The sequence below is a fragment of the Rousettus aegyptiacus genome, unplaced genomic scaffold (genome assembly GCF_014176215.1).
Source record: "Rousettus aegyptiacus isolate mRouAeg1 unplaced genomic scaffold, mRouAeg1.p scaffold_m13_p_2, whole genome shotgun sequence".
Lineage (NCBI taxonomy): Eukaryota > Metazoa > Chordata > Mammalia > Chiroptera > Pteropodidae > Rousettus > Rousettus aegyptiacus.
Window position 1 is genome coordinate 8,449,127 of NW_023416295.1, and position 22,609 is coordinate 8,471,735.

The 22,609-nt window shown below is 40.8% G+C and overlaps 1 protein-coding gene across 7 annotated transcripts in view; it reads left to right on the forward strand.

Moving 5' to 3' along the window:
* Positions 1-22,609, forward strand: part of COL4A4 (collagen type IV alpha 4 chain) — a 115,675-nt gene that overhangs the window by 68,126 nt on the left and 24,940 nt on the right. For all 7 annotated transcript variants that reach the window (XR_004955766.1, XM_016118830.2, XM_016118829.2 and 4 more), the window contains 12 exons: positions 870-938; positions 2,899-3,006; positions 3,496-3,714; positions 5,862-6,023; positions 7,154-7,324; positions 7,913-8,056; positions 9,897-10,004; positions 10,777-10,958; positions 11,797-11,860; positions 14,448-14,522; positions 17,936-18,043; positions 18,643-18,750. Coding sequence is in view for 6 of the 7 variants with exons in the window: in XM_016118830.2 (XP_015974316.2) it covers positions 870-938; positions 2,899-3,006; positions 3,496-3,714; positions 5,862-6,023; positions 7,154-7,324; positions 7,913-8,056; positions 9,897-10,004; positions 10,777-10,958; positions 11,797-11,860; positions 14,448-14,522; positions 17,936-18,043; positions 18,643-18,750 (1,518 nt within the window). In the remaining variant the exon portion in view is untranslated. The remainder of the gene's footprint in view (positions 1-869; positions 939-2,898; positions 3,007-3,495; positions 3,715-5,861; positions 6,024-7,153; positions 7,325-7,912; positions 8,057-9,896; positions 10,005-10,776; positions 10,959-11,796; positions 11,861-14,447; positions 14,523-17,935; positions 18,044-18,642; positions 18,751-22,609) is intronic.

Below are 22,609 nucleotides of genomic sequence, written 5' to 3' on the forward strand. Positions count from 1 at the left end.
GTTGAAAAAAATTTATTTAAATTTTTTCTTTTCTACTATGTATGTATACCTCGAGCCACATAGTTATTTATGAAATTTCAGAAGAAAATAGTATGTTTAGCTCTTGCTTTGACAACATAGAAAGGCAAATATATCTTGGAATTCAATAAGGTTTAAAATCGCGGTCTGGGACCCATCAAAATCTAGCATTATTTTTATTCATCTCGTATGTTTTTGATTTGAGAGCATATGAAATAGTCCATTATGAGGTATTGTTTCTACCACAAAAGAGTAACATTTTACTTTAGAGGAGAAAGGAACCCAGAAGCACAATCTTGGAGTCTGATTTTCTTCAATAACTAAAATGGGGAATGGCGATAACCACATCGCAGAGTCGTTAGAAAAGTAGGAGACAATATAATTGAAGCACTTGACCCACGGCAGGTGCTCAGAGAATGGTAGCGGTTAATATCTCGCTCAGTCTCTTCATTTACACAACTCCCCCATGCCCAAACTAGGGGCTAAATCTTCTGAACTCAGCCTGCTGCTATTTTATGATTCATCAAAGCTGTGATTCCGTCATATTCGGCGTCCAGGGACCTATCAATCCATTATTTATTCTGTGTTATTAAAACTGATACTTCTTGGAACCAATATTTTTCCTAGCCCCCTTACGTTTTTAACTGCTCTGACAGCTGACATTCAGGTTTCAGGTCATATTTTCCAGAAATTTGGAATAATAGTAGGTCAAGTGATCTGTGATATTTTTTAGTCTTCCTTTGAATTGCACATATAATCTGTGAAAAACATCTTGATTGAATTGTCTTGTAATTTACCGCACATTGGGCTGTCAGTTATGTGAATGCTACTTTTTTCTTTTTTTCTTCCAGGTGGTACAATTTCTTGTAATGTCACCTACCCTGGGAGGCCAGGCCCTCCAGGTTTTGATGGACCTCCAGGTACGATCAATGAGAAGACACTGTTTTAAACATCCCCCAGAAAAAAAGACCTGACAAGAGAGATAAACCAAATGCAAATCCATAGACTAAGAGTTAAGGTATTTCTGAATTATTAAAAGCCCATGAGGGACTATGGGAAAACAGCATTTGTAGTAATTCATGTTGGGTCTCTGGTCTTCTGGATTGGACACACTCCAGGTGGGTTTTTCAAATCTCTTCGCAGCAAAATTTACCTTGACTTGATCACATATCACTTACAATGTCTGCCCTCTTTTGAGAGTTTTAAAATTATTTCTCCTTTCTTGTCTTATGCCCTGAGAGTAAAAAATGATCATTTGCTTACTGTTATGAGTTTAACTCAATTCTTCTTTCTAAGAGAACCAAACATCTAACTAGAAACAATGTGAAGAATGATCTCATATCTATATCCCTGATTACACTCTCATTAAAATGCTTTATTTGACTCAATTACTTGTTTATGGCTAAATTCAGTCCCAAATCTATAGAAGGATCTTGTCTAATTCTTTTTTATTTATTCAGAGTTCACTTAAATTGACAAGTCAAGTACTAGCATGTCTACTAAAGGTGACCTTTCTTGTCCCACATAAGTACAAAAAGTATTTAAAAGTTGGATGATGAATGACTATTGCCCTCTACGACCGTTAGCTTCCATCACAGTAATGTTGTGTGACAACCTCGAATTTTCAGTGGGTTATGACAAATAGTTATTTTCTCTATTACTGGTCTACAGGTTAGTTGGGGTTCAGCTGATCTAAGAGGGTCACTGTTGGCTTAGTCCCTGGTTCCAGTCCATGTTCAGGTCTACAACACACATCTCATTTTGGGGCCAGCATGTGCTCTTATGTGATTGCAGAACTGCATGAGGACAGCTTAGGTTCATGGGCACAGTTCCCACCTCTCACTGGTTCATGCTTGTTAATATCCCAATGGCCAAAGCAAGTCACGTGATGAAGCCCAAGGTAAAAGTGTGGGAACTATACTCCATCCACCACAGAGCAAGGGCCAGGGTGTGAAAATGCAGTTCTACATCAGTGGAATGAAGCATTGCTTGTTGGCTGATTGAATGTTCGTGTTCACATTTACTGGTACCTTGTCACGGATGGTTAAACAAAGTTTCTGATTAGTTTCAGTAGCTTTCACCTCAAGGGAAGTGAATACTCAAACTTTAAGTTGTACCTCCTTTGAAGTTCATGATTTGTAAGGTTTTTTTTTTTTTTAGCTGAGGTATCTCCTAGTAGGAAATCACAGAAGGTTAAAAAACAAATCCCTTAATTCCTTTCGTAGGTGATTTCTGCCTACACTTTATTTAAGGACAAATGGAATAAGATGCAAGGAAGTAGGTTTTGGCCTTTACTCTGGTGCTTTCTCATCAGGCTACATAATGATCACCACCTCTGTCCTCCAACAAGGACAGACTACACTCACATATTTGTGTTTGAGACCTAGGATGGGAAGGTACCCAATCATACATCCAAAGACTTTCAGGAAGTATCCTTTACAGGGGTCCCCAACCCTCAGGCTGCAGACTGGTACTGGTCCGTGGTCTGTTAGGAACTGGGCCACACAGCAGGAGGTGAGTGGCAGGAGAGCAAACGAAGCTTCATCTGTATCCGCAGCCGCTCCCCAGCACCAGCATCACCGCCTCAGCTCCACCTCAGATCATCAGACATTAGATTCTCATAGGAGCCACAAAGGTTGACAACCATCGCTTTACAGTATGGCTTCTGAGAACGTTCCTTATCACAATCACTCCTATGAAGCGTTTATTTGGAGCACGTGACTTATACGGTGGTGATGCAAACCAGGCTAGGCCATATCATTACCTCTGCAAGGTGGAAATACTCTTTAAAAACTTAACACAGAATTCTCTTTAATCACCTTATTTTGTTGTCTTCTGATTTGCGTTTTGCTGAATCTGTATTTCATTGTTATTTTTTAGGTCCGAAGGGATTCCCGGGTCCTCGGGGCGCTCCTGGGCTGAGGTGTTTTGATGGGCAAAAAGGTCGGCGTGGCAGACCAGGACTGTCAGGCATACCTGGCCCACCTGGTAAGTGGAGTATTTTTCAGTTAGGAATGTCATGTAGCTCTAAAATGAGATGATCTTGGTAAGGAAATGGCCCAGAAATCCCTAGGTAATGGGGAATGGATTTTCTTGATATAGTAAGCTCTTAGCTGTATTTGATAACTTTTTTGTTATGATGATTTTGTAAAATTTCAGGTCTTTTTTCCTCTGAAGTGTGAGTTATAGGCTGTTATTGGTCTGTTATGTTGTGAAAATTGTTTAGTCCAGAAAGACTATTTGCCAGAGAATGCAAGCAATTAGGGAAACAGCACTGGCTTTTAGGTAATATAAAATTACAACTTATTTCTCTGCAAAAGGTGGCAAAAACATTACCTGTTACGTTACTCTTAATTTTAGTAAGTACCTCTGTATTTTTTTTTTGAAATGTTTTTTATCAAAGTAGTAGTCTTACATGTGCACTAGTTCTATATTTCTACATTTAATGATTGAAACAATTTTTTTGTTGTTCAATAGGTTTTCGTGGTGACATGGGAGATCCAGGTTTGGGAGGTGAAAAGGGGTCCTCTCCTGTCGGACCCCCGGGCTCCCCCGGTTTACCTGGAGAAAATGGTCAGAAAGGAATCGCTGGAGACCCTGCTTATGGCCACCCAGGACCCCCGGGAAAGAGAGGTCTTTCAGGGGCACCAGGATTGAAAGGACTTAGAGGTGAACCAGGACATCCGGGGCCGGCAGGTATGGTGGCCGCACCATCCCCGTGGTCCATAAAGCCAGCTCAGTTCTGGAACAGGTCACTGAAGAGTGTTTAGAAATCTAGAATGGAAAGATGTCACCCCAGAGTCTTCTCTCATGTATGGGCACTGGTTACATTTCTAATAATCTACATTCCCTTTGCATTTTATTGGTTGTTTTCGAATGTAGAGCAGCTCACTGTGGCTTAGTCAACTCAATTCGATTCAGCAGCTCCTGGATGTTTGCTTGCTTTGGACTCGGGGCAGCATCGAAGCATTGAGGAACAGAGATCGTGTAATCTGTCCACTCCTCTTGCCAGGTTGGAGGAGGACAGGACAGATGGGGTGAAGAAGAGCAGCTCAGAGGGCTGGAGCAGGGCAGGCTGGTGTTCAGGGGAGGCTCCATGAGAGAGCGGAGCCTGAAATGAGCCCTGGGGAACAAGCTGACTTGTTTGGACAGGTGACAGGGTGTGGGACTTGCATTCCAGCAGAGGTAGCAGGAAGGTAGCAAAGAATCTCAGGATGGAGGACGGCCCTGGCACTGATTCACGTCCTCTTCTGAGATCGCTAAGAATTCTTTAGAATCCCCAGCAGGGGCTTTTGGATTTTAATGGACTTAAAAATAACCTCGGGTAAGGGAGTCATTAAAATCATCAAGTCTGGGCCCCAGTCTTAGGAACCCCAGTCCATTAAAGCAGGATTGGGCGGGGCCCGGTCATCCGGTCTGAGCGTCGGCCCCTCGGGTGTTGGTGCCCAAGACCGGATCCCAGAACAGACTTTTCACAAACACTGCCCCGTTTTTTTCTGACGTTGGAAGGGCCAGCATTTGTTTGCGACCCACGACAGCAGCACAACGTCAAGGGGCAAATGGAGGGCGGGGAGGGAGCCGCATTCTCTGTCCTCAGGAAGCTTACGTGGTGGTTTCTAAGTCGAAATATTCATTTACACCAACCCAAATAATTGGAAAGTAACAAGATAATCCATGACATGAGTCAAGGAAGATAATTTTGACTCAGTAATCTCCCCATCTCACCTGCGAAAATCTGTCTACAGGAAGTATCCAACAGAAGAAAAAGGTGAATAGGAAAATACACTTGTCCAGTTGACCCTTACACAACGTGGGAGTTAGAGGCACTGACACCTCGAGCAGTAAAATCGCTGTGTATCCGTTTCGACTCCCCCCAAACTTAACTACTAATAGCTTCCCATTGACCAGAAGCCTTACCGCTAACGTGAACTCTATTAACAAATATTGTGTATGTCATGAGTATGACATACTGTATTCTTACAATAAAGCTAGAGAATAGAAAATGTCCTTAAGAAAATCATAAAGAAGAGAAAATACATTTATAGTATTATATGTATTTATCGAAAAAATATCCATGTATAAATGGACCCATTCGGGGTCAACCGTCATATTTACTATCCATAATAAAGGAACAATGGAAACAATGAAGAGAGTTAAGTAACACAGACACACACAATCAAAGGAATACTACTCAGCTATTAGCATTAGGGATTCAAATTCTATTTGTAAAGATTACAACAAAATGGAAAACATTTGCAGGTTAATTTGCAATGCGAAATAATCTAACAATCACGTATACACTGTGATGACTACTTCAAAAATGTAAACATATGAACCAAAATATAATGAAAACGTGGAAAAATAAAATAGATTTTTTTTTTTTGGTTAAGGTGGGAGTTATAGGAAGGGGGTAGTTTTTATTTCTGAAGATTATGACACTGCCTTTCCAATAAACAGAAATTTGAGAGTTCAAGTGATGAAATATCTTACAAAATGCAAATTCATGCAGCACAAACTGAATTTGTAAGTAATGTGGAGATTCGCTGCAATGTTAGAGGTTAATTAAAATCAGAAAGAACCACGTGGTTTTTCCATTTGCATAAGCAACTTCTTTGTTGTCTATATAACCTTATCCAGTTTAACCCTCTTAGCAATGCCTGGCTTTCCATTCATTTAGAGCTCCTGATCTGTGAAAAGAAAATCCATCTAGAGACTTAACTCATTTAAACACTGAGCTAGGATCAAAACATTGACTTCCCGTATTGATACGAGTGAGCACTCTGTTGTAGGTCATTTGTAAGGTTTTATGCTGTGAGTGTCATGGATGAATGGTATCATTTCAGGACCAGCTGGCATTCCCGGATCCCCAGGTCTCAAAGGTCCCAAAGGCAGAGAGGGAAGCCCTGGATTTCCAGGCATGCCAGGCTCACCTGGCCATTCCTGCGAAAGGGGTGCCCCTGGGATACCAGGGCAACCGGGACTCCCCGGGGCTCCAGGCAGTCCAGGTAAGTCTCAATAGGTGTCAACGACAGTGAAGGGTCTGAGACTTTACCTGACTTACAGAGGAATGAGCTCGCTTGTTGTCTTTTCACTGATGCTCGCAGAACCAAAGCTTCTAGGTCAGAGACTAAGGACTTCATTATTCACCGCACGGCAGGTAGCATGAGCTTCGAGTTGGTTTGTGTCGTTTCCCTACATCCCCCAAGTCTCTCGGGGTGACATGAGCGGTGCTAGATAGATGCCACACACACGGGGGGTTGCAGTGTCCGAGGGGAGCACTGAGTCTGGGGAACCGCCACCTTCTAGTAGCCCACGAGACAACCTGCTTTCTGTACTGCGGGAAGCGCCGCGTCTTCTGGCGTCTGTCAAGGCTGCTCGCTGCAAAGGTCACCTGAGAAACAGCCCAGGTAAATAACAGTCGGGACCTCGCATTCTTGGCATCCCCAGCAAGACATGTAGGAACTCGAAGAGACCCGTGAAGGAATGTCTGTCAACACGAGGTGCAGGGGTCGGGGCGCGGAGGCTGTTTCCAATGCGATCTTCCTTTCAATTCATTTCACCATTCGGATTGTAAATCCTGTTGCATTTAGCCCAAAGCAGGAATATGCTGTCTTGTAGGATCAACCCTATAGCTTTGTTTCTAGCACCATTAATAGTAGATGATGTGGTTCTGATTCCTACAATTTTCTCATCACAGTTAATAGCCTGACCAAAATTCACTTGTTGTGGCTTCAGAAGCACCCGGAAAGTTTTCTTCTATTAGTATTTTTTTTTTCCTAAGAGTAAATACAAATAACATTTTGTTTTTTTACCTCTAGTCATCTTTCTTAAAAAAATAACTTTATACTATTCATGCATCCTTATCAGGAAATACTCATTCAAGTAATAAATATTTTAAATATTTTCTGCCCTTCTTTTTATAGCAGTCAGAAAAATATATATATATATATATTCTTAAAATGGTAGAGATGCCGCTGTTATATTTTTAGTTAATAAATATTGTTGCACTTTAATTGCAATACACAATGAGATATCATAGATTCGAATTTAACCTGCCGTGAATATTTTTCTTTCTGCTTCTGTGTGAAGCCAGTCTTCAGTCTTCATACACTGTCGTCACTGTGCTTTGTCTCAGGTGACCCTGGTTGGAAAGGACAGCCAGGGGATGTGGGGCCTCCTGGACCCGGTGGAATGAAGGGCCTCCCAGGAGTCCCGGGACGGCCGGGGGCAGATGGACCCTCAGGACCCCCGGGAATCCCAGGCCCCTCTGGGGATGATGGACGACCTGGTCTTCCAGGCCCAAAAGGTGGGTAGTGCTTCTCAATTATTTTCCTCATTTTATAAACTTGAAATCCACAGCCAGGTGAAGCCTGTCAGGTATGACTGCACTGCAGAATGCTCTGTTACATTAGCCTGGCTTTGTCTTTCTCTTGGTGACATCTCCCTCTCCTTGTCCTCTGGATTTTTCCAGTGGCAAATGTTTTGGTGTAGGCAGATGGGAAAAGGGTGGTGTGGTGTTGGGTCCTCAGAACCCAAGAACACTTCTGCTCGATGAACTGGGTAGAAGACATAAATCATAGGGTCAGAGCCAACATGCTTCTACTTTGAAGGACCCTCCTCTCTCCATCTCCCTCCCTCACATCCACTTCTCTGACACCATCCTGAGATCAGGACTCAGAAACGTAAGGGCCTACGCTTTAGCTCTGTGGGGCAGAAAACTGAGGACCGAGTGGGAGAGCCCAGCTCTTCCACGCTGTGTGGTCAATACTGGTTATTCGCTGTCAGTACAAACTCAGGATCAGGCGGCAGTGCATGGATGAAAGGAACAAAATCTGGGAGAACCATACTTGCCTTAAAAATGTTTCCCTAAAGATTCATGTTTCTATTTCATCAGGACCCCAGGGGCTGCCTGGCTTCCAAGGTTTTCCGGGAGAGAGAGGTAAGGCTGGCCCAGAGGGACACCCTGGCCGGAAAGGAGAAGCTGGAGAGGAAGGTTGGCCTGGCTTCCTCGGAGACCCGGGGGTGAGAGGCGCCAAAGGTAAAAGCAGTCAACAGCACCGTGACGCAACGTAGGTTTGCTTGCGGCATTTGATCAGAGCCTATAAATATGATCCCCCCAACATACAATGGGACTGTCCTGCAGCTTGCATTCCTCTTCCTTTTGGTTCTATGGTTTTAGAATTTTGAACAAAATCAATTCATCTTACCTCTCGATCTTATTACATAAAACGATGATAAATGAATTTCTCTGTTAATAGAAGAATATTAACGAGTGCTTCGACTTATAGCTGTTGGGTTTCGGAGAAACTGCTTATCTTTTGGGAAGGGCTCCTGGCCCCTGAATTCTGTTTCAGTTTGTTTTTAATGGGGAAAAAAAAACTGACTTTTTTGTTGTTGTTGTTGTTAAAAAGCCGGATATAAATTTTTCAGGCTTTTGCAGGCAGTATGGTCTCTGTTGCAACTACTCAGTTCAGCTTGCAGAATGAAAGCCAGAGAAATTTTATTTATGGACACTGAAATTTGAACTTCATTTAGTGTTCACATGTCATAAAATATTATTCTTGTTTTAAGATTTTCTCCAATGATTTAAAAACATAAAAACCATATAGAGCTCACAGATTGTATAAAAACAGGCCACGGGCAGGATTTGGCCCCTGGGCTGTAGTTTACCAACCTCTGAACTAGAAAGAGTCCACTTACAGCCGGGCCTGAGTTTGGTCTCTCCCAAGCTTTATTTAAAGTAAGAGTTTTCATTAGTATAAAAAATAGAAGTTTCAAGATCACTGGTTTAAATGTTCTGGGCCCACCCCTGTTAAATATTTACTTGTACCTCTTTGCCATGAGACTGCAGTGAGTGAGGATAACATTTCATTTCCAGCGTTGAGAATGAATGCTTGTCAATTTTTAGAAACAAGGTTTTTGTCCTTAAAGCCCTTTGGGCAAATAGCCTCATATTTAATTCAAATTACTTTTACTTCTCAGTTGATTGATTTTGCTATTATTATTATTATTATTATTATTTTTTGTTTTACTAGCCTATAAATTATTTATGCAGAATCAAGAAGTTAAAGAGTCGCTCTTCACTACCTTAGATATGTAATATTTGTTGTACTATTATGTTGCTGAACAATTATACCACTAAACAGCGTAAAAAAATGAGGTTAATGCCGGTGATGTGCAGATAAACTAGTTCACAAAAACAAAACTTAAATAGATGCCCCGACTTGCAGTGATTGCTGATCAGCATAAATTCTCTCACCATGGCTGATTTAAAGCTGCCAGCTCCTTAACAATTGGCTTACAAAATCCTCGAATTGTTAATAACTGGCTCTCACCAAGCTCATAGGAGCCCACTCCAACACACTTTACCACTGGGCTGTGTTTACGAAAAACAGGCAGCTACATCATGTACCCTTTCTCCTTTCTGGAATTCTCTATGTGCAGAACCGAGTTGAGAAACGTGTCTTGTTTTTTTTTAATGTAAGGAAAATATTAGGAGTGGCTGGGAAAAGGAAGATGGGCACCTAGAAAACATGAGATGGGCAATTTAAATTTTATAGAAAAAAAGAGACATATTTCAGACTTGGAAATTTTCAAGCCTGCCTTTTTTCGCTTAAGACTCTGACACCAGTTTGGTTGAATTTAACAAACATTCACTGGGCAGTCACTGGTTTGGACAAGTTGGGACAGGAACGTAAAAGGCCTGGCCTTTCTTTTAGAAAACCAATTCAAAATGCTGATATTGCGCAACCTATAAATATAAATACCGTTTAGTAGAGTAAATGGGGATTCGCGGACTGGATGCGAAGTGTCAGGACAGGAGAGTCATGTGCGTCGTGCTTCCGGTCGTTTTACTCTTGCATGATTAATGTCTACAGGCGAGAGAGGACCCCCAGGCGATGAAGGAGAAATGGCTCTGATTTCCAAAAAAGGGGCAGTCGGGGAACCTGGCCCTCCTGGAGATGGCGGATTCCCGGGACAAGAAGGTAAACAAACACTAAAGATTGTTACCCATATCAAATGAGTTGACTTCTTTACAGATCGTTCAGGAAAGTATGAGGCAACTTTCCCAGTGATGCTGAGGTAAGGACAGGTCATTTTTTAGATATAAATGTGTACCAACGCAACCCCGGCTCCAGGTTTAAATACCCCTTTTTTAGTGGCCGGTATTGAAATGAATAGCACGGAGACTACCCAAGTCGGTTTGGCCAGCGCTTCTCAAATTTCGATGTTCATACAAGTCCGTGGAGACTCTTGCTAAAATGCAGATTCTGAACGCACAGAGCTGGGGCAGGCCGGCCTCTGCCTTTCTAACAAGCACTCATCTCTCATCTTCCTGTGCTGCTCGCTTCAGAAACAACACACGTGCAGCTGGGATTTTGATCTAAGCACTTGTGTTCTCTTTCCCAGTCTGCCTGAAACCTGAATTCTTGTTTTGGCCCTCTGCTTAACTAGTTGTTCGTGAACAAAGGTTCGAATCTTTCTGAGTAGGTTCTTTCTTATTTGCAAAATGAGCTCTTTGACGCAAAGGATCCTGCTTACTCACTCCAATCAGATGGACCTGAGGCTGTTTAAGATCACCTTGTTCTACAGTCAGGTCCCTGAAGCCACAGACCATCTCTGTGTGGCCTAGGGCAGGAATTAGGATTCTCATTACCTTCAGTTTTATCTCCTAAAAGTAGGACCAAGACTCTCAGCTGAACTATGGCTCATCCCAAAGTTTCTCAAAGAGGTTTCGAACATTTCCAACCCCATCAGGTGACAAAGGCAGCCCCGGGGTGCCAGGGAGGAAAGGAGAGCCAGGAAGACACGGGCCACCCGGATTTCACAGAGGAGAGCCTGGGCGAAATGGGCAGCCAGGGCTGCCGGGCCCCCCAGGCCCCCCGGGCTCACCTGGGCTGAGAGGGATCATCGGTTTTCCGGGATTTCCAGGTGACCAGGTGAGTGGCTGCTATTTTAAGAGGGAAGAAATGATAAAATCTTCCATTCTCAGGATACCCATAAGGAGTTGTAATGTGCCAGCGGAACATCATTACCCTTTCCCATGTAAGGGGCTGGCCCAGGGAAGAATGGAGACTTCTGGAAGGCTGTGATATAACTGTGATTTCTCACCAGTACTCATGCCTGGTTTCCATAACAAAGATGACCAAGTTACTTACTTCACATGCTACCCCCAGCCTAGTTTAAACAGCTCCATAGCAACTTGCTTCATGACTGCTAGTTTACCAGAATAGAAAGTCATCTGTAAAATGACCCAAATTCTGGTTCCTAAGCCTTCATAGCTGATTACAGATATCACAGATTTTGCCATAAATACATTTGGTCTTTACAATAATGAACAAAATACCTCTTGAGAAGCCAGGAGGTAGTGTAGTAGCCTACATCACAACTTCTGGAATATACATAATATAATTTGCTACTCATCCTCGGGGATAAAAAACTGTGTGATATAACTTCTAATAAGTTTATTTAGTATCAACTTGTTCATTTAAAACTTAAATTCAAGTTACGCGATATAGTTACCCTTTTACCATAAAGCGTAAAGAACTGGTTGCTACCTGTTGGTGTTGATACTTCTAATTCTGGGGGAGTTTTATCAGCTTTTAAAAATTAGACCCATGTAATAGTATGCTTGTAATGTGTTTCCAAATTTCTTTACCACTGCGAATTATAAAAACCAAATTGGTTATGGAAAATTATAAGTGGATTATGTCACGCATGTGTCATTTGTATTTGAAACCCAATTAAGGTGTTACTTCTGTTTCATTAAACTATCAGGGTGAACCGGGTCCTCCAGGGCCCCCTGGACTTGCAGGAATTGATGGAACAAGAGGACCTAAAGGTATGGTTCACAGATACAGCAGCCAGGCATCAACCTCAGAGTCCTGGCTGTGCGTCATATTGGGAGCAAGCATTCTTTGCATGAAAAGCAAAGCATATCAAGCAAACTGCAACACTGAAGGCTTCTTTTTACACTCTTCCAGATAGTCTAACACTCAAGACCCAAATCTTCCACACTTGTCATTCAGATCCAAGGGTACCAGATAGAAAACAGCAAGTCTGCAGGGCACATCCATCCGGTCTTCTTCCTCAGGGGGAGTTCTTACAGCTGTCCTTATAGTCACTGCAGCTCTCCGTAAGTGACAAGTCAGATGCGAGGAAGTCGGATCCACATCAGTGGGCACTGTCCACCTTGGCGTAGAAGTCCCATGCCCCACAGGAGCCAGAATCTCTTCTAAGGACTCCGCACAGGTACAGCTTTTAGGGTCCCAGTTCTGAGAGTCACAGTACATAGAGAAGGCCAAAGCCATGATTTCCCACCAGGGAGTCTTTGCAGCTGTTCTTAGAGTGACCACAGCTCCATAAGTTAATAGTCCACTTAAGAATTCCCTGGCCACATGTAACTTACGATTGGGTTATTTTAACATTTTAACCATAATCCAAGGGTCAGTGAATATTTTTCTTCAAAGGTCTATATTATAAATATTTTCAGTTTGTGGTCTCTGTCACAAGTACTCAACTGTGCATGAAAACACATGTAACGTGAAAGCAGCCTTAGACAAAATGCAAACAAAGGGGCGCGGCTATGTGCCAATAAAACTTTATTGACAAAATAGGCTGCAGACACCTTAGTTTACCTTATGACAAAAACAATGTTGCTTTATAACACACCTACATTCTACCCTTATCATCTTTTCAGGAAACAGAAGTTGAAAGTCTACCTAATGTTGAAACAAACAGAAATCGGGATACCTTCAATTGCAATGTTTGAATAAAACCTTTGTAATTTTTACTATTTTTCTATACCATTGGGTTAATATTTTTTAAATATACTTTAAAATGATTCACCTTTTTAACCTCACTATGTATGAATTTGATGCGCAGTTACATTTTATTTTAATATAGTTAAAATAACTTTAAAATATAAAATACTAATTAATGAATCACCTAAAAAAATCCTCTTTCTTACCACCAATGATACGTGCCATATCCTTTGAAAGATATTCCATAAATAATATGATAATTTCTAAAAGAAAAAAATGAACCATGCATACATATTGATTCAAAAAGAATAGTCTAAATCTCTTCTTTGGAAATGGTCGCAGGTACAGAAGTTTTTATATATTTTATATATTTTGATACTTTATTTAGAACTCACTCCTCTTCTATTTGCCTATAAATTTATTATAGTCTCTTTACCTCTCTCCAAGTGCAAACCTTCTCTTCTCATTTCCTTTATACTTGTATTAGGCCACGTCTGTAAGGAACCGAAATGCACTCTAGGTACCAGAGTGAAAGATATCTCATGGATCCCACAGAGAAAAGACACAGTCTGCCAGACCGTAAGGCTCATGAACTGAGCCCTTAAGCAGCCCATGGTTCCTCTCTTGAGACTTTTCTGCCATTCTCCACGGGTTGTTTTTATCTTACCTGGCTACCAACTGGTTTCTTCGCTATCTACTTAGTATCTTTTCTGGATCTTTCTGGATACATTTGGATTGTACACCAACATGCTCTACATCAGGCCTTCATGATAATCTACATCATGTAACCTTTTGCTTTCTGCCTCAGTAGCCGAGAATCATAAATTCTTGTTTTTTATTCCAACTTTTCGAGTAAAGTCTCATTGATTGGGGATGGACCAGATTCCTACTCCTCAAACAATTAGCCACAATATGAGTAGGGCCAGGTAGAAGAGAACAATCTGCGAGGTGCGGGCGGGACCCTTTAGAAAGGGGTGTTGGTGGGCAGGGTCTATCGATCGTGCCTAATCAGCTCTCCTCTTTTCCTGTGACCGCCTCTATTGTCTTGCCTTCCCTGTCACACCATTTTGAGTCCTCCGTTTAACTGGCTCCCAGCTGTGACATACGTCTTTGTGTCTGGAAGCATTCTGCAGCAGTGCGGAATGGCTCTGTGGAACTGTGGGAGTCACTGCGTACAATGGCCTCTGAATGTGCCGCCTCTCGTGAAATTATCAGTAAAGCGTGCCTTTGTGACTCTGTCTTTACAAAGGACATTGAGTTGAGCTTCCTTGCAGAGAGCTCGAAATGTAACTACGGCAGCCAAATCAGCGACAAATTCTTCTCGTTTCCAAAACACACTATAAGGATGTAGTCACTCAACGCCAAATAATTTCTAAAATGAATATCCAAAATTGACACTATTCGGAGAATTTAAAAATTTAAACTTATTAGGATCTGTAATTTCTTATGATCGTTATGAACTATAAAGTTGTGTATGTATTTAAATCACATCTTGCCTCTATGTTTCTATTTGTTCTTATGTTGGATTAAGCATTTTTTTTCAAAAATCTCCTGAAACATTTGAAGATAGACTGTAAAGACAAAGGTCTTGAAAGGTATTTAGTCACTTATATGAGACAAAATTAAATTGTCTTAAATAATGTTCGTGCGTTTTGTCACTTACAGGAACCAAAGGTGAGCCTGCAAGTCGGTTCGGCCCACGCGGTCCAAGCGGTGAGCCCGGAAGCCCTGGATGTCCAGGTAGAGCTACATATTTTTCTTATGAAAACAAAAAAAGAATAAGTTTGGTTGAAAAATAGAACAACTACTTTATCTTCTGAGTCGGCCATGATTATATCAGTATTTTATTCCCCTCGTGCCCATTGAAATGCGTATCAGAAAGATGACGTCTCAACACGGCATGGCACCCCTGGCCTAGGAGGACATCGTGATTACGCATCAGGGATTCTCAATCTGTTTTCCACCATGACTCCTGTGACCGATGACATTGACGTAACGTTACACTTCCCTGGGCACGCCCAGGTTTAGACACAGTCGACAATGACTACTGCAAGGAATTAAAATTTGGACTGTTTTTCAGTCTCCATGATTAAAAATGATACCTTAACAATAATCACTCACACCGACGACAGCTGCAGGTTGGCATTCCGACCCTTTTTTCCTACTCGGAGAAGCATCTGCCAATGCTCGTGAGGCATGCCATTGTTAAGATGTCACTGAGCGTCTCCTTTACTAAATAGCGTATTTACTCAAAACCAAACAAATGTAAAACCTCGTCACCAACAATAAACCTAAGTGCTTCAAAATGGTACTTTGTCGATCAGTAACAGTGGACATGTAACCCCCCAGAACAGATTGCCACGTACCAGTGAGTTCTTGCCCTTCAGGCGAGGCTGCAGCTGGCTACAGTGGACAACCCAGGGTTGGCAAGAGATACATACTCTTTAACTTAGTAACACTACTCACAGGAATTTATGTAAAGTCAATAATCAGACAAGTGTATGAAGAGACATGCACAGGGCTATTCATTGCACTGAAAGAACAATGCCCATCCGTGGATGACTGGTTAGATACCTTATGCCCAACATCATTTAGCTAATAGTGGACAGGTTAGAAGCCAGCTTTGTATTTGTATGGGTCCCTTTTAAATTAAAGCATCTCATATTAATAGTTTTGTGCATTAACTTAAAATTCTCTGTTTACAGCAACGTTTCATTCCATAGAATAGAAAGAAAATCTGAGCAGCGTGATGATGGAAAATTCCATTTCTTTGTTTTTATACCACATGATTGCTTAAATGGGAGTCTAACAGAAAAATAAGCTCTTTCAACGGCTTCCATTTCCACTCTCTTTCATGTGGGTTTTTTTTTAAACCTCTGACACTGTCAAGTATATTTAAATAATATAATATTTTTAACTGAAATGTATAGCTTAAGTGTACATTTGGAGGGGAAATAGTTTTGAGGTTAGCATTATGGGAGTTTATCTTAAATACCAGAGTAAGAAATCTCGGAAAGGAAATTCAGTGGTTCAAGGTCAACCTCATTATTACTGTGCACGAGGTCTTGGCAATTTGCTTATCACCTCTGAGCTCAGTTTCCTTGCCTGTAAATTGGCCCTAGGCATATTGCAGGATCATTCTGAGGATCAAACGAGATTCCTTGAGAGCAATTTATAAGCTGAAAATTGCCAAACAAATGTAAAGTGTAATAGTCATCATCATCAGCATCAGTCAGCAAAACGTCAAGAGGTTTTTGTAAAGCTTATTGCTATTTTTATATAAACCCTGTAAATAGTAAGATTTTATAAGCTGAGAGTAGTCCAAAATGGAACCTTTGCTAATAAAATATTAGCTAATATTTTATTTTAAAAATCATAAATCCGAGTTACTTTACATTTAGGCTTTTTAAAGAAAATTTGCCTTTGTGTAACTTCCCTGGTCTCCTGTAGTTAACACATTTAAATTGTTCTCTTTCCCATGTGTCATAGCTTTAGTTTAAAATTTAAAAATTACATCATATGTTATTCACCAGCTCAGAGTTCACCTAAATGTGCAATTTCCATTGACTGGAGAAAGCTGCATTGAATTTGAGAGTTGCTGCCTGTCTCAGGGGATTATGTGTGTTTGTGCTGGACTTAGTTTTCCCTCCCCCCTGCAATTCAGAGAGAAAATATAGCACAGATGAACGAACTCAGAAGTTCTGTTCTTACTACAACTGCTATCGGGGAGGCAGGCTTTTTAATACTTCAGTTTTTTTCATTTGTAGATGAGAATAATGCTGCTTTACCTTTACTGTAGGAAAATTTTCAAGATAAATAAAATAACACAGAGAGAGGCTCACAGATATTAAATTTGATCAGGAAACAGATATAGACTAACATAGGCTTGTCTTATGTGCGTCGTAATAAATAATGGCTACACCTCCATGGATTTGGAAATACAGAGCCTTCTATTTTATTCACAGATTCAACTGGTCATTTTTAGCCCAGACTATCGTTTTACCCTAGTGTATTAAAGTCACACATCGGAAATAAACATAGCGGGGAAGTAGTCATTTCCTCTAGTCCTCAAAGAAATGTGATTTAATGTAAGGCTGGGATATTATTTCATCCTTACTAAATTGGCGAGAAAACCAACCACCAAACTAAAAAGTCCTCACTGAGTACATGCCCTGGTCATGGATGCACATTGATGGAGCCATGAGTGGCTTATACGTGATGGTGCGAATTAGAGCAGCATTTATCCAAACCATTTGGCAACTTCTATCAAGAACCAAATGCTGAATAGTTTATTCTAGAAGACCAGAGAACAACCAGACTGTTCTCTATTTTTTTTTTTTTTAACTTAAGAGATATATCCACCAGATGCAATGCATGGTTCTGAAACGGAGCCTCGTGTGGACAGAGCAGCTGTGAAGGACCTTAAGGGTACAAGTCGGGGAACTCAAGTTTAGAATGAGTTTAGATGACATTAAGGATTGTTGTTAATTTTCTTGGCTATGATAATGTTATTTTGGCTATGTAGGAAAATGCCATTTTTCAGACATACCTCCTGAAGTACTTAGGGTTGGAATTCCATGATGTCTGTGGTTTACTTTAAAATACTTCAGCATTTTAAAATGAATAAAAAAGACCCCAAATATCATACTATGTTACCTATAAATTCTACTCCTAGGAATTTTTCCTAATAAAATAATTTAATAGTAGAAAAGTTTATTAATGATGTATAAAGATCATTAAGCGTAATAGCAAAGAGAAAAAACTTGATTTGAGTGGTCAATAGTAGGAAAAATTTGGATTAATTAATTTAATTTAGATTAATTCTATAAGCTATCAGCCAGTTATTTAAAAATAATAATTAGGAAAATGACGACAAACTTGGAAAATTACCTACAATTCAATGCTAATTCTAAAAATCAGAATATAAAATTATTGATATTATTTGCACTTCATGTGCATATGCAAAGTTGTGTAAGATGGTGCAATTATAGGTGTTTTATTTTCAATTTTTCCTTAATATTATATTTTCGATAGGAAAATTGTTAATATAAAAAAGTAAGCACAGAAAAGAATAGCAATGGCTGAATGTGGAGGTTTTCTAGATTTACTGCAACAAAGAGCGACTACTCAGATCTTGATCTTTCCTTCTCTAGGGCATTTTGGAGTCCCCGGAGAGAAGGGCTTGCCTGGTGTTCCAGGGCAGGAAGGACCACCAGGAAGGCCAGGGTTGCCTGGCCCCTCGGGACCACCAGGATGTCCAGGTACCTTGAAAAGAAGCTGGGAACAGTCCCAGGTACTTATGAATCTCTTGGTGCATCAGAAAAAGTCAACCTTCACTTAGACCTGAGTTCAGATCTGACTCTGCCAGTTCTCAGACTCGTGACTTTGGACAAGTCACTTAAACTTAGCTATTCCTTACTTGTCAGTTGGAGCTTGTCCTATCTTAGTGGATTGGTCTGGGCACCTGTAAAGTGCCAAGCAGGGTGCCAGACTTGAAGGGTGGTCTGACAGATAGAAGCTTATTTCCAGCTTTCCCTACATCATCTGTCATTCAAGATGCTGGTTTTCTTTTCTCCTTAACATTGAAGGTAAATTTCACACATACAGCACAACATCTTAATGACTCCACTTTCTGCCAGTTCAGAATAAAGTGAGAGTTTAAAATCATAATCGACAACTTTAATTACTCAGAAGTGTACTTTCTCCTTCTGAGGTGAAGTATATTTTTCTCCCTAGAGTTAGGAGGTCTAGGAAGAAAAAGTGTCCTGGTGACTCATATTTTAAGAACATAAATGTCTTTCTCAGCTAATGTAGCGCATAAAGTATCTGGGTGTCTACAAAACTTCCCTGCCATCCTCAGGTAATCAAGGGGTGCCTGGGCCAATGGGACAGCCAGGAGAAATGGGGGATCCTGGACCAAGAGGCCTCATGGGGGATCCAGGGACACCAGGTCTTCCAGGCATAAAAGGTGAGTTGAATAGAAGCCTGACCCATCAGAAAGATCCGGACCAATGGGGCAAATTCACAGTGCCTTTCCAGCACATGGGTGACATTGTTCCTGATCATAGCTCTTCCCCATGGATATCAGTAGCACCTTCCTCTTCTTTCTTACCTGAGGCTTCAGGCAGTATTCATCTAGTCTCCTGACCTACCTTGTACCCAAAGGATGATACTACCGTCTTATTTTTTTTTGGGGGGGGGGGAAGTTTCCTCCAGTTTTTTTCATAATGTTCAGGCCTATCCATTTATTCTCTCCCCATATAGTTAAGCTTCTGTTATGTCCTAGATTCTGGATACTAGGTACAGAATTTTGAAGAAAACAGATGTGGTTCCTGCTTCATGGAGCTCACAATTTAGTAGGAGACACACATGTTAAAAATATATGTGTAAAACAATATGTATTTACCAGTTGTGATAAGTAGAAGAAGAGAAATAAGATGCTATGGAGAAGGAGTAACTAGTATTCATTACCTTTGTGTGGTAAGAAACTATGTCTTCTTGGTTGAATTATTGGCTTTAAAGGTATAGTAGACTGATTATTATATAGGTCTGTATAATATAATATAACAACATAATATAATATATAATTTATTATTAACAAATCTTCATCTCCTCCCCCATTTATCTATTGTACTTATTCCTCTTTGATTCATTTCTTCCATTTTAGAAAGAAAACATTTACCCGTGGATATTTTGTGTATACCTTTAGCATAACACTTACATTGTTTGTTTGTTTAGAGGTCTTTCTCACTAAGTAGAATATGATTTTTTTAAAAAGCAAGGACCATTTTTATATCTTTGGCACCCAGTAAATGCCTGATAAGTCTGTTGGTTGGTTACTGTAAGTATTTTTAAGTTTATGAATAAAGTAATAAGTAAATAAGTGGATAGATAGAAGAATGAAGAACCGAGCTAGCAGCTGTGGAGTTGAGGGTCTTTATCTCCATTGGCAGTTGAGGATTCAAGGCTTGCTTGGTAGATTTATGTAACCAAGGCCCCTCTATCTCCTCCTTCCCTCCTTCTTCCCACTTATCCCTCCTTGTTGACTCATACGCATACCAAATTTTGGTTAAATGAAAAGTGTCTCCCCTTGGAAGAATTGGAAATCCTTTCTTTTGGGCTTGATCATGTTATTGTTTTGAAAATCCAAATGACGTTTTTCCATACTCTCACCTCTTTATATTCAGAACATATATGGGTGCTAGCTTTCAACAATAACATCTTTCAAACAATAACAGCTTTCCAGCAAGTAGTAGTGTTGTAGTATTATTACCTGGGGCAATTCTGCAGAAAGGGAACTTTTATTTTGAAAGACTGATACACTTAGGAGTTTCTACGAAGCCAAATAACTTGGTGGGAAAAGTTCCCATCGCAAGACAAGATATCTTGGTATCGTTTTTCTCTCTCTTTATTGGCATTTTTAATAATGTGAAGTCCAGCGATTTGTGATAAGTTTAGGGTTTCAAGCAAAATGATAATTTGCGTTAAGAGTTTCTCTGGTTATTGTGGCCATTTCATATCTCTGGCCACTCCTTATGGCTCTGGTGGAGCATGCTTTGACACTTTTATGAGTATCTGGAAGATAAAATTGGTAAAAAACCAAAAGAAAACGTTTTCCGTTATTAACCACTCCTACTGTATTTCCATTTCTTCCTATCCTACTAGTTCAGTAAAATAGCAAGGATTTTCAAGTGTCTTGGTGCCATAACAGTATAAACAGTGTACATGCAGTTTGATTAAAATGACAAGGCTCCTCTTACGATTGGTTCTTCCTTCCCTTGAATTAGTTTGCATTCATCACATACCTTCAGCATGAATGAGACGTTATTAAAAAACTAGTAGCAAATGCATTTGATCAAATAAAATCACTCAAAAAAAAATCATCACTATCCCATTCTAACTCTGTGCTATGAAATAAATGTGTTAAGAAAGCGAGGAAATGATCATATCCACCCAAATATTCGTACCCGTGTACAGACGGATGCAGTGGTGCTTCGTGACCATGCAGTGACACTGTTTCACTGCGAATGGTCCGGCGAACGACTCGTCTTTAAAAGAAACAAACAAAACACTGAGACACATTCCTGAAAATTAAAAATGTCTGCAGCGTAAATCCATTGTTGCACTTCATCACGCTGATAGAAAAATGAATCGCGCTCCAGCAGAAACGCTTTGAACTGAGGAAATAAATATTTGAAGTATGTTCTAAATAAGTCCAGGGGCCTGATTTTCTTGTTTGAACAAACCAGCTGCTGCTGAACTCACAGTTATTTGCTCCATTAGGACGAGCCATATGGATTCTGAGTCCTGCTTACGTTCAGTCAGATTTAAACTTTAACTTAAACATGCTAAAAATGGCTCGATTCCTAAAGTTACATTTTCAAGTGCCTATACCCTCCAAAAGGAAGACACTCGATTCCTAGTTGGGCATTCATATAGGATTGGATGATGGAAACCACAAGACAAATATCTGTAGCTTGATGGTGATGGTAAAGGATGTAGATTGGGTTATTTTGGCTATATTGGTTTATTTGGTGGCAAGTAAAATAAATTTCATAAGAAGAAAACACCTTGAAATGTCTTGTATCAGCGAAGAAATGCCAGGCATCTTATAGCTGTGAAAATCTTAGACACATTGTCCCTCCCCGTTTCTGACTAGAGTGTCCCTGCCCGCCGTGCCCCCACAGCACTTACCAGTCCTGAGGTAACCTCCTGTTCGTTCTGTCAAGTCTGGGGTTGTTTCTCTCCGGTTCTTCATTGTTTCCTTCAGCGCCTGCCCCTAAGTGCTTTTGGGGACTGAAGCCCCATGGGTTAGGAGACCATGTCTTATGCTCGCTTGCCTTCCTTCAGTGGGCACTCATGTATGTTCTGAATTTAAAAAATAAATAAATCTTACTTCAGAACCTGTTTTGATAAGTTTCCAACTTGGTTCAGCTATTATCTATAATTGCGTAGGCCTCTCTCTCTCCTGTCAGCTATGGCACTGAGGTGACCAGACGTCCTGGTATGCCTGGGTTTGGAGGGGTGTCTCAGGACCTGGAACTTTCAGTGCTAGAACTGGGAAAGCCCCCAACAAACAAGGACAAGTTGGTCCCCCCCTTTATAAAATTGTATAAAGGCCCGTGGGGATAGAATAGTGTTTTCAGGCTTTAGAACAAAAGAAATCAGGGTGGAAATCCAGTCACAAAGCATCGCTGGCTGCCACAGATGGAAGCTATGATCGTGATTATGGCCGGAGTGGAGACTAGAATGATGGGAAGGAGAACGCCCTGGCCGTGAGCACCACGCAGCCTTAAATGACGGTCGTTAAGCAGGCAGGCGAGCAGAGAGGTGAATAAAAATCCTCATTACCAAGGAATGTGCTTCGTTAGCGTAATTGCCTCTCATCCGCGCTGTATATATTTTATGCATGAACAACTTTCTGATTTAGAGATGGGATTGATAAAAAGCTTTCAGTAAAAAGGAAAAATTGCCCTTAAAATCCTACCCAGATGTAGCTGCATTCAATGTAGAAAGATAACATTGGGTCAGATAAGGGTCGGCCAGTTCAACAATGACTAGGGGCTGGGACCGTGACAACCCAGGATCTGGACGTGTTGATGTGACAATGGAGAGTTGGCAGAGGCTGAGACATTCCACCCCCGAGCAGACTCCCCCCAACCATCAATCTTGGTGGCTTAAGCTAGAGATCAAAACACATTGCAATAGCAAAGTAGTCTCAAAAAAATTTATTATCATTTCAGATAGATTGCAATAAATATCTAGATTTGGCAGATGAAGAAGGTCTGTGTGTTCCTTTGGTGCAAACTGGGAACATTGGCTCATAA